The following is a 14,089-nucleotide window of genomic DNA, read 5'->3' as shown; positions in this document are numbered from 1 at the left end:
AATGCTATAATATATTACAAAAATATGAAAAACAGACTACAAAACTCCACAAGATCTGTGCCTTTTCTTTTCGTCGACTGCCAATTTTAAATTCTTTTCATGCCACGCACTTCATGCAATATTCGCCCCAAATCGATTATATTTAAAACTCATAAGATCTTCAGGTGTTACTTAATAACTTTTTCTTCTAAAATAGTACTAAACCAGAGGGCCGGGGCTAACTTCGACCGCGTCAAAGTTTGTATACCCTTGCAACTTTTTTGGTAACTCTTTTCTTACCTATTAGCCATCAATGTGGAAGAACGTTTTATATAAAAAGGCTTATATTTGCGAAAGAAAGGCCTACAATCATACGAAATAACGAAGATATTGATCAAAGTCACTGTTTTCCACCGATCGTTCCTATGGGAGCTATATGATATAGTCACCCGATCTTTATCAAATTCGGCACAGTCATTAACATATATATTAAATTAAGAAATGTTTAATTTAAAAGCAATCGCGTTAAAAGTAACGAAGTTATTTACAAAAGTCACTGTTTTCGACCGATCGTTCCTATGGGAGCTATATGATATAGTCACCCGATTTTGATCAAATTTGGCACAGTCGTTTATAGGCGTAGTAAACTCTCTAATATTAAGTTTCACGATAATAGCATAGAAAATAACTGTTCGTGACTTTGTGGTTTGTATGGGAGCTATATGATATAGTAGTCCGATCCGGCTGAATCCGAGACATACAACCCCTGCAGTATATAGAAGCCTACGTACAAAATTTCAGCTCTGTAGCTCTTAGCACCCTAATTATATATGTTGAAATTGTAATATGAAGGAAGTTAATTTTACATAAAATAAACTTTGTTTTATTCATTTATGGAAAACTTTTCGAATTTTTCGTATTGAAAATTTATCAAAAATTTGGTGAACAAAAAAGAAAACATATTTTCATTCTTTTTCAAACCTGCATTTCTTAAAAGTAATATAAAAACACGCAGTTCTCTTTTGTCATCTGAAATTACATGATTTTAGTTATCTTTTTATACCCTTGCAAAAAGGGTATATTAATTTTGGTCAGAAGTGTGCAACGCATAGAACGAAGCATCTCCGACCATACAAAGTATATATATTCTTGATCAGCACGACGAGACGAGTTCAAATAGCCATGTCCGTCCGTCCGTCCGTCCGTCTGGATCAACGCAAACTCCTCCTAGACCGTAAGAGCTACAGAGCTGAAATTTTGCACGTAGGCTTGTATATACTGCAGGCGTTGTATATCTCGGATTCAGCCGGATCGGACCACTATATCATATAGCTCCCATACAAACCCCAAAGTCACGAACAGTGACTTTCTCAATAACTTTGTTATTTTCTGAACTCTTGTCGTGAAACTTAATATTAGAGAGTTTATTACGCCTATAAGCGACTATGCCAAATTTGATAAAGATCGGGTGACTATATCATATAGCTCCCATAGGAACGATCGGTGGAAAACAGTGACTTTGATCAATATCTTCGTTATTTCGTATGATTGTAGGCCTTTCTTTCGCAAATATAAGCCTTTTTATATAAAACGTTCTTCCACATTGATGGCTAATAGGTAAGGATAGAGTTACCAAAAAAGTTGCAAGGGTATACAAACTTTGACGCGGTCGAAGTTAGCCCCGGCACTCTGGTTTTAAATTTGATGCTTAGCATAAATGGGTGAACATATAGTAATTTTATTAAGGAAGCAATCGTACAATACGGATGTTTGTTCCAAAACTTAGTATAGTTTTCTTATAGAACCAAATTTAAGCGGTTAACATAAGTTCCACATGTAACCCACATCTGAGTTGTCTCTCTTAAGTTCTGCTCAGTGTCTCTCTTAAGTGTTAAAAGACCGTTTCCGTCCTCTTGCCCAATAGCAACAACAACAACAAACATAGATAACTTCAATGCCGCCTGCAATTACAGCAACAACCACAAGACAAAAAAGAAAAAAATAAAAAACAAGGCAATGACAACAACAGCTGCAATGGCCAGAAACTATTACACTGTTCCGACCATAAACCATGATGGCCAAAATAACAGCAGCGCCCGACTAGTAACCTAACCCCGTCGCCCTTACCCGTCACCCCTTCATTAGTCGCTGCAACCGACCAAACGACCAACCGTCCAACCGTCCAACCGACCGACCTACCATCTGCAAATGGAAAACAATTTTCATTATATCTGTTTTTTTTTTCCACTGCCCTTTCGCGCTCGAATTGACCCTATTCTGGCCTTTGGTTAACTCTTCGTCTTCGTCTGTGCACTTCCTCTAAATGGAGTTGAGAGATTCTGGCTCCCATAGAGTGTTTTACACACTATTGCTGTACTTTTATAGAGCTGCTTCTTTAGAACATGGCAAATACTGGCCATACCCATTGCCCATTAACCATTTCATTGTCAAATTCTCACGCCCAACTCACTAACCTTTTTACGGTAACTCTTTTTTCTTTTTGGCCAAGTGTATTTCGTAATGCATATGTATGTATCACTCTCTATAGTGATACAGTTTCTGGGTTAAAAGCTACCAGAGCAACAGGCAAAGGCGTTGACTTTTGTTCTCCACTTCGCGGTCTGCTTGCAGTGACCATCACAAGAGGAATGACAAAAGTGACAGATCCTTCACTGCCATTGACACACATATCCAATAACCCAACCCAAGCCCAATCTCAGAACTCTAGTCATTGCGCAAAAAGGCGAAAAGCAACACTCATAAAAAGCTTTGTAATGATCTCCCTCCCTCCCTCCCTCTCCCCATAGAGTGCTTCTCGTATCTAAAACTCGGACTTGTGGCTGGTGGTTGACTCATGCCAAACGCTGCAAAAAACATAAAAAATGTACACATTTGTATAGAGAGGTGTATGAACAAAAGTGCGAATTGCTGATAAAAATACGAAGTCTATATACCCTACAAGGGAATTAAAACAGAAATACAATTTCAGAAATCAGCTCACAAAATTAAATTTTAAAAAAATTTAAAAACTTTTTACCCTGAGAATCTGTAATTTTGCCTAATTGCAAACGATTTTCGAAAGTGGTAACTGCTTTAATTTAAATTTTGAGTATTCTTAAATAATTCAAACTCTGCGAGCCTATAATTCTGCCAATTTTCGAGCGGTTTTTCAAAATTTACATTTCAGTTTTCTCATCAGAAAGTAATCTTGAAGTTGATATTAAAACCTCACACTAAAATTATCCTTGATATTTTTTACAACGATAATTTTGGTTATGTTCGAAAACCCGAGTATAGGAATATTTGAATCCTTATCCTCTCCCACTTACTAAACCATTATAATATACATTATACTTTGCATTTGATGCATAATGTTATGAACATAGTTGATGAACCTTTGGCGTCCGTTCCAAATGAAATATCGAAGAAATTCTTTCCAAACAAATCTAGATTTCATTGATGGTTATAATAAAGCATATATTCTGAAAATTTCATTCATTCTCAGATGTAAAATTTTATAGTTGGGGATTTTGATGAAGACAAATTTTGCATTTTTGGAATGTAAATATATTTGAGATTATTTCCTAAAGAATTGGAGGAAATATGAAAATTATGTTCGGAGATATAGCGGAATTTATAAGGTCACATCGGAACGTGTGAGCGATGTGAAACGATTTACTCAAAGTCCTAATATTTAAATCGGTGCCTATAATAAGTAGTTCAAAAACTACTCAACTGTTTTTCTTTTAAATATTCTATACAACAATACATAGTTTGTGTCAAAGTATTTTTTTGTTGTTTAATAATTTTTGTTTTATAATCACAAGAGTATCATTGGGCATCGTGAAGGGTGCTCTTTTGAAGAAGTCTTAAGGATCTAATAGTATCCTTCGCCATTCTTCTTATATTAAAAAAAAAAGAAGTATTTTCAAAAGAACATTCCACTAATGATCTAAAATTACTGTTTTTTGGGCTTCTAGATTTACTTTTGTACTTCCTTTGCGAGGTAAGGAAGTCTATCTAGTTTTTATCCGATTTTAAGAAACAATACATCATTCGACGGGAAATTCACTACGATATACCTAAAAATGAATTAGTTGCTTTAAATGACGCCAAGACGAGAGACCATAAAAATACATATAAATTTGGGCCAAAATTAAAATAAAATAATAAAACCTTTTCTTAGGGTCCGAAGGTGTACGATAAATTTTTAAAAATTTAAAAATGTGTCTTTATATTTTTTAATTTAAAAAAAAAAACCGTTAGAGATACGCCCACAAAATTTACGGTACATCATCTCAATAGAATGACCAACTTAAGGCTATAATTTAATACTTCAAAACGTTTCATTAGTATTATATAAAAAGCGAATGAAATCTATAAAAAAGAAAATGTCTCAAATTTTTTGCCGCCCTTAAAGGATCTGTCGCTACTGGTTAGACCTTTAGAATGACTTGTAAATTTTTAATTTGTTTTATCCTTGGCGCTTTAAAATAATTTTCAAGGAAAGTTTGATCCAAGTTATTAACACTTTGAATTGTTGAGTAAAAACTTTTCTTGTAAACAATTTATAAAAGGACGAGGCTCAAACTCGGAACTGCGCATAAAAAAATATTAATTACCGATTTGGAATGAAAAAAGAAATGTTAATTTACAGCAACAGAATGATAAATTAAATAAGATAAAACAAAAAACAATAATAAAAACAAAAGTTGTTAATAAAACCTAATTCTTGTGCAAATGATGACTAACTTGGCATAATTAAAAAGGTAAAATCTTTTAATTATTTGTTCTTTCTTTCTTTAATTTACTTTTATTGACCAGAGATAAAATTATGAGAAATCCCAATATTTGTTTAATTTTTAGTGCCTTTGAAGTATGAACGAAACCCATTATAAAGTTTATAAACCCTCTCGCAAAAACAAAAAATGTAACAATAATGAAACACAAAAAAACAAAAGAAGAGAAAAATACGTCAGTGCAATGCAGAGCACAACAAAAACAACAACAAAATGAGCAGAGAAACAAAAAAAGAAGGCAAAGGCAACACCGAAACCAGTTTAACTGAGGTGAACCCATAAGATTTATATTAACTGCTGGCGGAACATGGAACAAGAGCGAGAGTATATTATAAACGAGATCTCAAGAACATATGTACATACATTGTAAACCAAGAAGACCTGAGAAGAATCATCTGAAGAAGATGCCCCACAAATGCTCCCAAGAATGGATCGAGATTGAGATTGAGAAAACCCAATGCGATTAATCTTTAACGGAAGACCGGAAGTTTCACTCTTGAAACAGAAACCACCTCGGGTTAGTTACGCCTGGCTAGTTCAATTTGGTAAATGACCAAACAGTAGTCCGGCGCCAAAAGCAAAAAGCAAAAAAATGGGAAAAAATGGAAAATGGAAGGCACATACGAGTATAACATAAACAAAAGACCACGCAACAACATGGATGATGATGATGATGATGATGATGACTAGGTTGATGGCTACCTAAGAACAATGGCTGCAAGACCATCTTTATTTGGCCACTGTGCTGGGCACTTGAAGTGCTTATTGTGCATGTGCCTTGCCATGCCATGCTTGTTGTTTGCCTGCCTAGCTCAAGGAGCCATAAGTGGATGTGGATACCACGCACTAGACCCCATCTCGCTCTGTCTTTCGGTTTTTGGGGTCTGTCTATATCTTGTCTTGGTCTCTATTGTTATAGCCGTTCTTAGTTACTTCCCCCCTTCGCTAGCCAGCCATTGTTGTTGTTTTTGCTGTTTGCTTAGCGTCGTATGTAAATTTTTCATTGAAATATATCTGTATGCACGTTGTGGCTTTGGAGGTCCAGGTCTACTCCTCCTCGCCCCCCCTCTGGCCAACACAACTTTTAGCCCCCTTTAACACTGGGCCATAGCCGAGCTCAGTTTCATTGTTGTTCATTTGGCCGACTGAGTTGGCCGCTTTCGTAAGTCAGTCTCAATGCAAACTACGGCTTAAGAGTAAAGACAAGAGACATTCCACATTCATAGTGGAACAGATGTCATTTAAGAGAGCTAGAGAGAGTGAGAGTTGTTTTCCGTACTTGTGATGGGCTATACATGTTCATGGTTTTAAAGTTTTTGTTATGGTTAAGTCTAGGGTTGTCGCGGTCCTCAATAACTTCAAAATTTTTCACCTTATTACATCTAAGTGAAATACGGATTAATTTTTCACTGTAAATACTAAGCAAATTTTGAATCTTACATGTGAAATATGTGGAGAATCGATACACGGTATCAAATTTATGCATAGAAAAAGAAAGAGATGGAAGATACTTGGACATTTTCGCAAAATGGAAACAAATGATCGATACTCGATCATTCGAGTTTGATTCGCTTCCTTAGGGTGGTTCAAGGACAAAAGTATTTAAGTATAAGTTAGTATCATAAAACGGCTTCATCCAGTAAACCAAAATCAGCCATAATTGCATATATGTATGTATGTATGTACATATGTATATGTGTGTATGTATATTACAAATATCGAAAGGATATATGTACTATTTCGGAGAGATGTTGCTATGTGTGACAGTGAGTTTCCATTCCATTACCATTATTTCAAGACATCAAGACATTTTGGAAAGAATCCAAAATTTCATTTTCCAAATTCATTATCTATGTTTGTGGATTGATAAATGTATGATTAGAATATGTAAAGGGTATTTGGATCTCATAGAATATCGCCAAAAATCGATTGTGTTGTAACTTTTATCTGCATTGCACATTCATATCGAGCTAACCTTGTATTTGATAATAAGTAAGTAATTATTAACAACATTTAGACTCACTTATCGTGCATATATACACACACTCACACACACATATGTATGTATATTAGTAATCTAATCAACTTTATTGTCTATACTTTGGCTTACTTGTCAACCCTGAAAAGCACTTGAAACTCGTGCTCTCTTTATTGTTTAGCGCTCTCTTAAGAGTTTTACCACTACCCTCGCACCGCTCTCTACCACTCTCTCTCTCTCTTCCTCACACTCAACACAGTTAAGAGAACTTAACGTGGCTGGCAAGCTTTGTTTTCGTTTTGGTCGCTTGGTTACTCATTTGTTTTGCCAATTTTTGTAGTAGCATTGTATGGTATGGCTCAGAGTTTCAGTTAATAGCGAACGTTCGTGTGTGTCAGAGCGCCCCAGCGGGCACAAAATCACAACTCTCAAAGAATATCTCAAACACAACAATAACGATAACAACAACAACAATAACAAAAACAACACCAATAATACGTGAAAACAAAACGAATTATACGCGACTTTTTCCCGTTCGAATCGGAAGTTCTGTTTCAGTTTCTGTATTTTGTTTTGTGTTGCTGTTTCAGCTTTTAGCCGAGGTTTCTGCCATAAAACCATATGTAAAATAAATCTATCTATAGATTATAAATATAGTTAAGACTCTAGTTAACCTCTGTGCGAAAGTGGAAAGTATCTCAAAGATACTTTCCGGTTGTTTTTTTTTTTGTTTGTTTGTTTTTTCTTCTTCGTCTCCATCGTTAATTTTTTGTGATATTTTTTTTTTGTTGTGGGTTTTGTTTTGCTTCTGTGTTTTTGGCACTATTTTGTTGTTTTGTCAATAATCTCTCAGATATCGAGCTATGTATATACACAAATGTATATAAAGCAAAAAAGTGACATACATAACGGAAATGCGCAACAACAGTTGTCTATATGTAATTTGTGTTGCTAGCCAAAAAATATACCAAAAAACAACAACAACAAAAACACCTTAAACGTAAATTAAATTCAAACAACTAAAGTTAATGCTGCTACTACCAAATGCAGCAGAGCGTGAAGTGCTTGCCAAATGGATTTTCTATATACATATATACTGCCTACCTACCATATAACAAATAATACAACTAAGTCAAAAAAACCAAATAAATTTGAATTTAGAAACTAAAGAAACAAAGCCAACAAATTACATACAATATGAAAAAGTCATAAGCACTTTGAGGTTTCTAGGCTATATGGCTATATATGCAAAAACATATATGTACCCCAACTTCAAGTTGAATCCATAAACTTATGAAGAAATCTCTCTTTACTCTGGGATCGCTCGCTCTATTGACGTGAAAGTGTGGCGAAATGTGAAATAACCCTTAGAATGTCATCACTCATAAATCTTAAGCTACCTAGAAACATTATCTACTTGGCCTAAACCTGAAACTAGCCAAAATAATGATTGAAGATCTTAAAAGCTAGCACAAATTGTCCGTCATAGAACATAAATCATTATTTCAAAACAAAGTAAATGTATTTTATATGCAAACACTTGCCATTTTCGAATATTTCAATAGATTTTGAACTCATTCTGTTAACATTTGACGTGTGCTTTTAAGATCTTTCTACTTGAGTATTCACACCATTTAAATCTAATTAATTTTTGGAAAATCATCAAAACTAAATCATTATGCATAACCCATTAAGCTTTTGACTGCAAAAAAAAAAAAACCAAAAAAATTCCATTTAAACGTATATTAACCCCTGTACTGCTTAACACACGGTATTTATATGTCATCACACACACTCTCCCCCCTCTCTCCACTCATCCACACTACACTCTGTATTTAGATACCTTTTTTGTTGTTGTTTTGTTGTGTTTCAAACCTTCAAACACTGCAAAACGTGCTCAACGTGACCAATACACTCCTTATTTTGGTTAGTTTAAGCTCAGTTTACGTGCCAGCATTTCGACTCTTGTATTATATTACCCTAATACCCTTCATACAATTCTAATACAGTTCAAAACCAAAAACAAGAAAACATTCGTCGCTGATCTGATCTGGGTGACGGAATCTTACTCTACTCTACTCTACTCATACCGCATGAAAAGCTGCTTGCTTTGATATACATATTATGTGGAGGGCAGCAGCAATAATGGATATGGAACTATCATCACAATCATCATTGTCAGCATTATCTACGTCGTTATCAACATCAATTTGGAACAACAACAACAATGCCAACAACAACAACAACAATAATAGCATCAACAACTACCAAAAGTGCAGCAAGAGCAACAACAACAACAACATCATCTAAAAACCCAAACTAACACCCTAAAAAATTAAAAAAAAATAATAATAATCAAAAAGCAAGAAAATCAAATTTAAAAAACGCCGCTAACAAAAGCCAAAAACCAAAAACGATAATATCTTAATATATTTATTACTTTTTTGTTTGTGTTATTATATTTTGTGTGTGTGCTGTACATTTGTCGTTGATCGTTGTATCGTAATATATACCCTTTCCAAAACAAAAATCGAAAAAATAACCTAAACGAAAAAACACTTTGATCAAATCAATTGACCAATTCAACTTACCTACCTACCTAACTGGCCTATTACCCTTTCCTCTCCTGGCCAATCCCTTGCACTCGCTCTCCCTCTATTTCTGTCTCACACACACACACACTATCTGTCCTGCTCTCTTGCTAACAACGATCATGCATAAACCAAAGCTAGCAAATGCTATAACTGCTGCCGGTATTGCCTCATCTATATCAAACAACCACAACAACAATAATAGCAAATCAAAACGCGCACGTCAATTTAGCGTTCAACCAGCAGCAACAACAATTGCAACAAGTGCAACAAATAACAACGATTCAACATTGGCTTCTTTATCTTTATCCAATTCATCAACAACATCATCATCATCGCTAATTGGCGCTTCAATTGATTTAGAACATTACATCAGCGCCATGGAGGCCAGAAGACACGACAACGAACCGGATGTTTGGGCCCAACTTCAGCAAAAGGAATCCGACATATTGTTAGCAGCCGAATTGGGTAAAGCTCTGCTTGAGAAGAATGAAGAACTAGTTAAGCAGCAGGAAAAACTCATTGAGGATTATTCAACCAAAATTGAGGTGAGTCAGAGATATCTAGACACTAAGTATACATTCAAAATATATTGAAACCTGTAGAACAGGGCCGTAACGAAAGAAACCATCGATCGAAAATGGAATTTCAGATCTAAAACATTGCAATTTCTGAACAATTTTTATTAATGTTGATACCAATTTTTAAAAAGATCGATTTTTCAATATATATGAAAAACAGTCTGTTCAGAAAGTTCTTGAACTGGAAAACTTGTTTCTCTCTTATGCGAGCTATGTGCATCCAACTAAGGTTTCAATAGCAATCCTAAGTCACGCATGAAATAACAACTCTATTAGTATCATTACCATTATAGGACATACATACATACATACATAGTTGTAAACTATCAACAATTTCTTGAAAACTATCAACATTTATAAGAAACAAAGGACGATTCTCTTCGGAAATTTGTTGAAAATTGTTTGAGGATAAGGACAAAGTTTCCGTACTCATAAGTGAATCTACAACTACTTCTTTTTGTCTCCTAATATTATATAATATATAATTTGAAGCCTGATTCGATGGCTACGGCTTTGCGAGGCTCTTGATTTGGAGTTATAATTTACTATCTTAAAGAAGTTTATGTGTTTTTACTACTCTAGAGACTTTAAATTCTCCTTAAAGTGTTCCTGTTTCATTGAATGAAGTTTTACATTAACTCAGATGTACTTTATATAAATATGCAGTATAAATGAATAAAACAAAATAAAATAAAACCCTTGTATCAAATATTTAGTGGATTGATAGTTTGCATTGCATTTACCTTACCACTTGGCACTGTCGTATGAAAAATTGTGGGAATTTTGTCAGTGAGTCATTTGGTGGATTTGCATTGATAATCAGGTATTGACGTGTGGCGTTTACTTAGGTATGACCTTTTCCATATATACATACACATACAAACGTACATATCATACGTATGTACATGTGTGTATGTAGACAGTAGACCCACACATATTGGCCATATTCCCAGATGGACTGATGACTGAATACCTGTGAATTATTTAGTGCATATTGATTATTTTTTCCTTCTGTCAACTGCAATGCGCGTAAATAGTTCGAGGGGGAAAGAAAGAAGTATTAAATATTTAGACAAACAAATACAGAGAAGACGCATTTACTTAGTTCTTTTTTGGTTTTTTTTGAGGGGTTTTGCTCTTTCAATTGTGGTCAACGTAAGTGCTTTTTTTGCCTGTCCATGTGTCATTTTAGACACACACGCGCAGTAAACTACCGAACTATATAGTATAGGTATGTTTGTTCCCGTAAGTTTTATTGATTTTCTTACTCTTCTATTCAGTTATTTTGTTGGTTACTTAGCATTATAGTTGCAGTGGCTAATAGGCTTTTGTACAGTTTTAAATTGTTAGCAAGTGTGTGGCTATCAGCTGATAGCACTCAGAAAGCTACTAAGTGTGAGTGTGTGAGCTGTTAACAGCTCCAAAAGGCAACGTTGGGTACAAATGTCTGTTTTGTTGTCGACCTTGAACCGTCGCTTTGGGTGGGCGGGGAAAGGGAAGGAAGAGAGTTTGGTTTTTTCACCTGTTTACATAGACTGAAAATGACAATAGAAAAGAATTTCCGATAGATAATAGATAGACCCCGAAGTTAACTACGGTTCAAGGCATATTTATTGCCTAGCTCAAGTTCGTGGTCGTTCATTAGCATATTACTACATAGAAAGTCTCCTATTTCTCCACCTCACTTCCGAAATGATAGTTAGGCTAATGTACTTTTGTTTTGACTGTCAGTCGTCGAACCGTAATAACCAACAAAAAAAAAAAAACATTGTTTTCTTATCAATTATATGCTACCCACCACCGAGTAACCCACCTAGAGCACCTACCTTTAGCTTAATGACATACCAATCCATTGGCTGCAGTTGTTCGAGTTATGGCCAGTAGTAGGTAGGTAGACAGGTAGAGGAAACGATGGTGTGGATAGTGTCAGTAACCCAAAGAGAGGACAAAATGAAACGTTGAACTTGAATTGGGATATTTACGTTTTTTTTTTTTGTTTTTGGTTTTTGTCATTTCGAAGGGGGTTTAGTCATGCAAACCGCTTGCTACTTGCTTGCTTTTTAAATAACGTTGTATGACTTCATCTTCATTTTTACAAAATGAAAGTGCGAAGGCCAATTGTTTGGGTTTCTGGCTATGTAATATCCTGTTTCTGCCACAATGTTGTGATGAATGCCTTTACTCTCTTTTGTCCCCATTGACTAATTTCTATTATTGATCGTTTTCATTAGTTAACCGACTAACGAAATTCGCCAACAGTTTTCTCACTTCTCCAGAAAGCCATTAAAATTATTGCATACCGGCGAAAAATGTGCGAAAAAGCATTTGTCGTTTTCCCAGATACCCTTCAAAATGAAAAAAGTCTAAACAAGGAAAAGGAAAATTAACTTATTAGTTTATTACAGACATTGATGGTCTTATATAAATGTTTGGAATTCTTTTGCATTTTTTGAAGTTTTTAAGCAATTTTGGAAATCTAGGAAAAAGAAAATTGAAAACTGCTCTTAAATCTATATTACTCTAAATGTAAACAACCTAAAAAAGTAATATTAAAGCAAATAGGGGAGCATGGTGAACTCAGAGTTGTAATTCTCAAGTAGTTTTAGCGACCATTGCGACTTGGAGTGAACCATTCGTATATATAGTGAACCATTCGTATTTACTCCAAACATATATAGGGTAGAGAAACGCTAAAATTCCCATGTTCCACTTTTCATTAAGCAACCACAAAAAGGCAAAAAACAACAACATGCTGCAAAAATTGACTTTAACCACAAAGGTCAACTCACTTTTTGTACTCATTGGTTTGGGGCCAATTGTCATTTAAATTTCCAGACCCAGTCCAATGAATGGTATGATGACTCCATCAGTCACTATTGCTCCTCCCTGCCTGACCTTAGATATTAAGTATATTTCAATTAATTTGGCTAAATAAAAACTCTATGTGTGGCATGTGGATGCCGCATAAATCTTGCAAATTTCTTGTCACCTTGACTTTAGCATATATCTGCCACATACATATGTATATTATCTGGGTTTGGTCTGGCTTAGGTTTAGGTTGAGCGTTTAGCCATATTTTTGTTTGATATACTCTTCTTTTACTTATTTTTTGCGTGTTTCATTTAGTTTTTTGCGTTTTTGGTATGGCCAATATGCAAAAATTTTTGTTTTTTTTTTTTTTTTGTTTTGTTTTGGTGTCTAATTAATTTGTTGGTTTTGTTTTCGTTGCGTTTCGTTTGGAGCTCACAATGTCATTTGTTTGCCTTTGTGGTCATTTTAGTTGAAGACTAGCCTATATGGGGATGACTGACGTAATTAGAGGTAGGTAGAGAGAGAGAGAGAGAGGAGTAGGTGTTGGCCCAAAACATTCGCCCAGTTTATTTCATTCTGTCTCTCTCTCTCTGTCTGTCTGTCTCTGTCTCGCTATTTTGCGGTCTGGTGAAGCGTGTGTGCCAATTTACGAGCTTGGACTTTTTATATTTAGCTTAGCTTAGATTTCTGCTTTAACTACTATATAATATTATAGCAAAATTTGTGTGAGTTCAATTCTGGAAATGTAAATGAGCTCGCAGAGGCCTTGGAGATTCGAGTGTGCAAATGGGCCAAAAGTAAGTAATGTTCAATTTCAACTCGAGTGAATGTGGATGGACGTTGATATTAATGTATCTCAGACTTTAGTGAGTAATAACTCGACTATTTTTAGAGTCACTCTTTTTGAATGGAACCCCTCCTTCTTGTCATTGTTCTCGTATTGAATGGCAACAATGATCTCGATGATATTTACTTGCATACATATATATTTACTGTATATAACTAGTTCACAGTGTATTTTTGGCCACAGACAATCCAAATCAGCCAGTCACCAACTTGGCTGTTGGCCATTGTCTGGGCTAAAACGTGTTTCTACGCCTAGTTGACCAAATTCTTCTCTGAAATAAACAACAGATATTGCTATTACAAAGATAGAGAGAGAGAACAATTGGCAAGGGATTTGTTGAAGTTGGATCACGATTTACACCTACTTGGATTTCTCTTGGTATTGCTTTTTCATCCCCCCCCTTTGTTAAGCGGAAAAGTGGGCGTGAGTGTGTAGCCCCCTTTCTATTGTATATGCTTTTTGCCCACGTCTCTGTAGATTTGATTGCTTTAATAACTTTTTGT

The 14,089-nt window shown here is 35.1% G+C and overlaps 1 protein-coding gene across 5 annotated transcripts in view; it reads left to right on the top strand.

Annotated features, from left to right (window-relative positions):
- Window positions 1-7,141: 7,141 nt before the first annotated feature.
- LOC137573675 (bicaudal D-related protein homolog) overlaps window positions 7,142-14,089 on the top strand; it is a 29,374-nt gene continuing 22,426 nt past the window's right edge. Inside the window, exons 1-2 of one of the 5 annotated variants that reach the window (XM_068285704.1) lie at window positions 7,142-7,358; window positions 9,711-9,895. In XM_068285704.1, the coding sequence (XP_068141805.1) occupies window positions 9,728-9,895 (168 nt within the window). In that variant the 5' untranslated portion in view covers window positions 7,142-7,358; window positions 9,711-9,727. Of the gene's footprint in view, window positions 7,380-8,765; window positions 9,896-14,089 lie in introns of those variants that run through there. The other 4 variants (XM_068285684.1, XM_068285687.1, XM_068285678.1 and 1 more) reach the window with 4 other exon arrangements.

Source organism: Drosophila tropicalis, unplaced genomic scaffold, assembly GCF_018151085.1.
Source record: "Drosophila tropicalis isolate 14030-0801.00 unplaced genomic scaffold, ASM1815108v1 contig_1109, whole genome shotgun sequence".
NCBI classification, from domain to species: domain Eukaryota; kingdom Metazoa; phylum Arthropoda; class Insecta; order Diptera; family Drosophilidae; genus Drosophila; species Drosophila tropicalis.
This window is presented reverse-complemented; position numbering and strand designations above follow the sequence as displayed.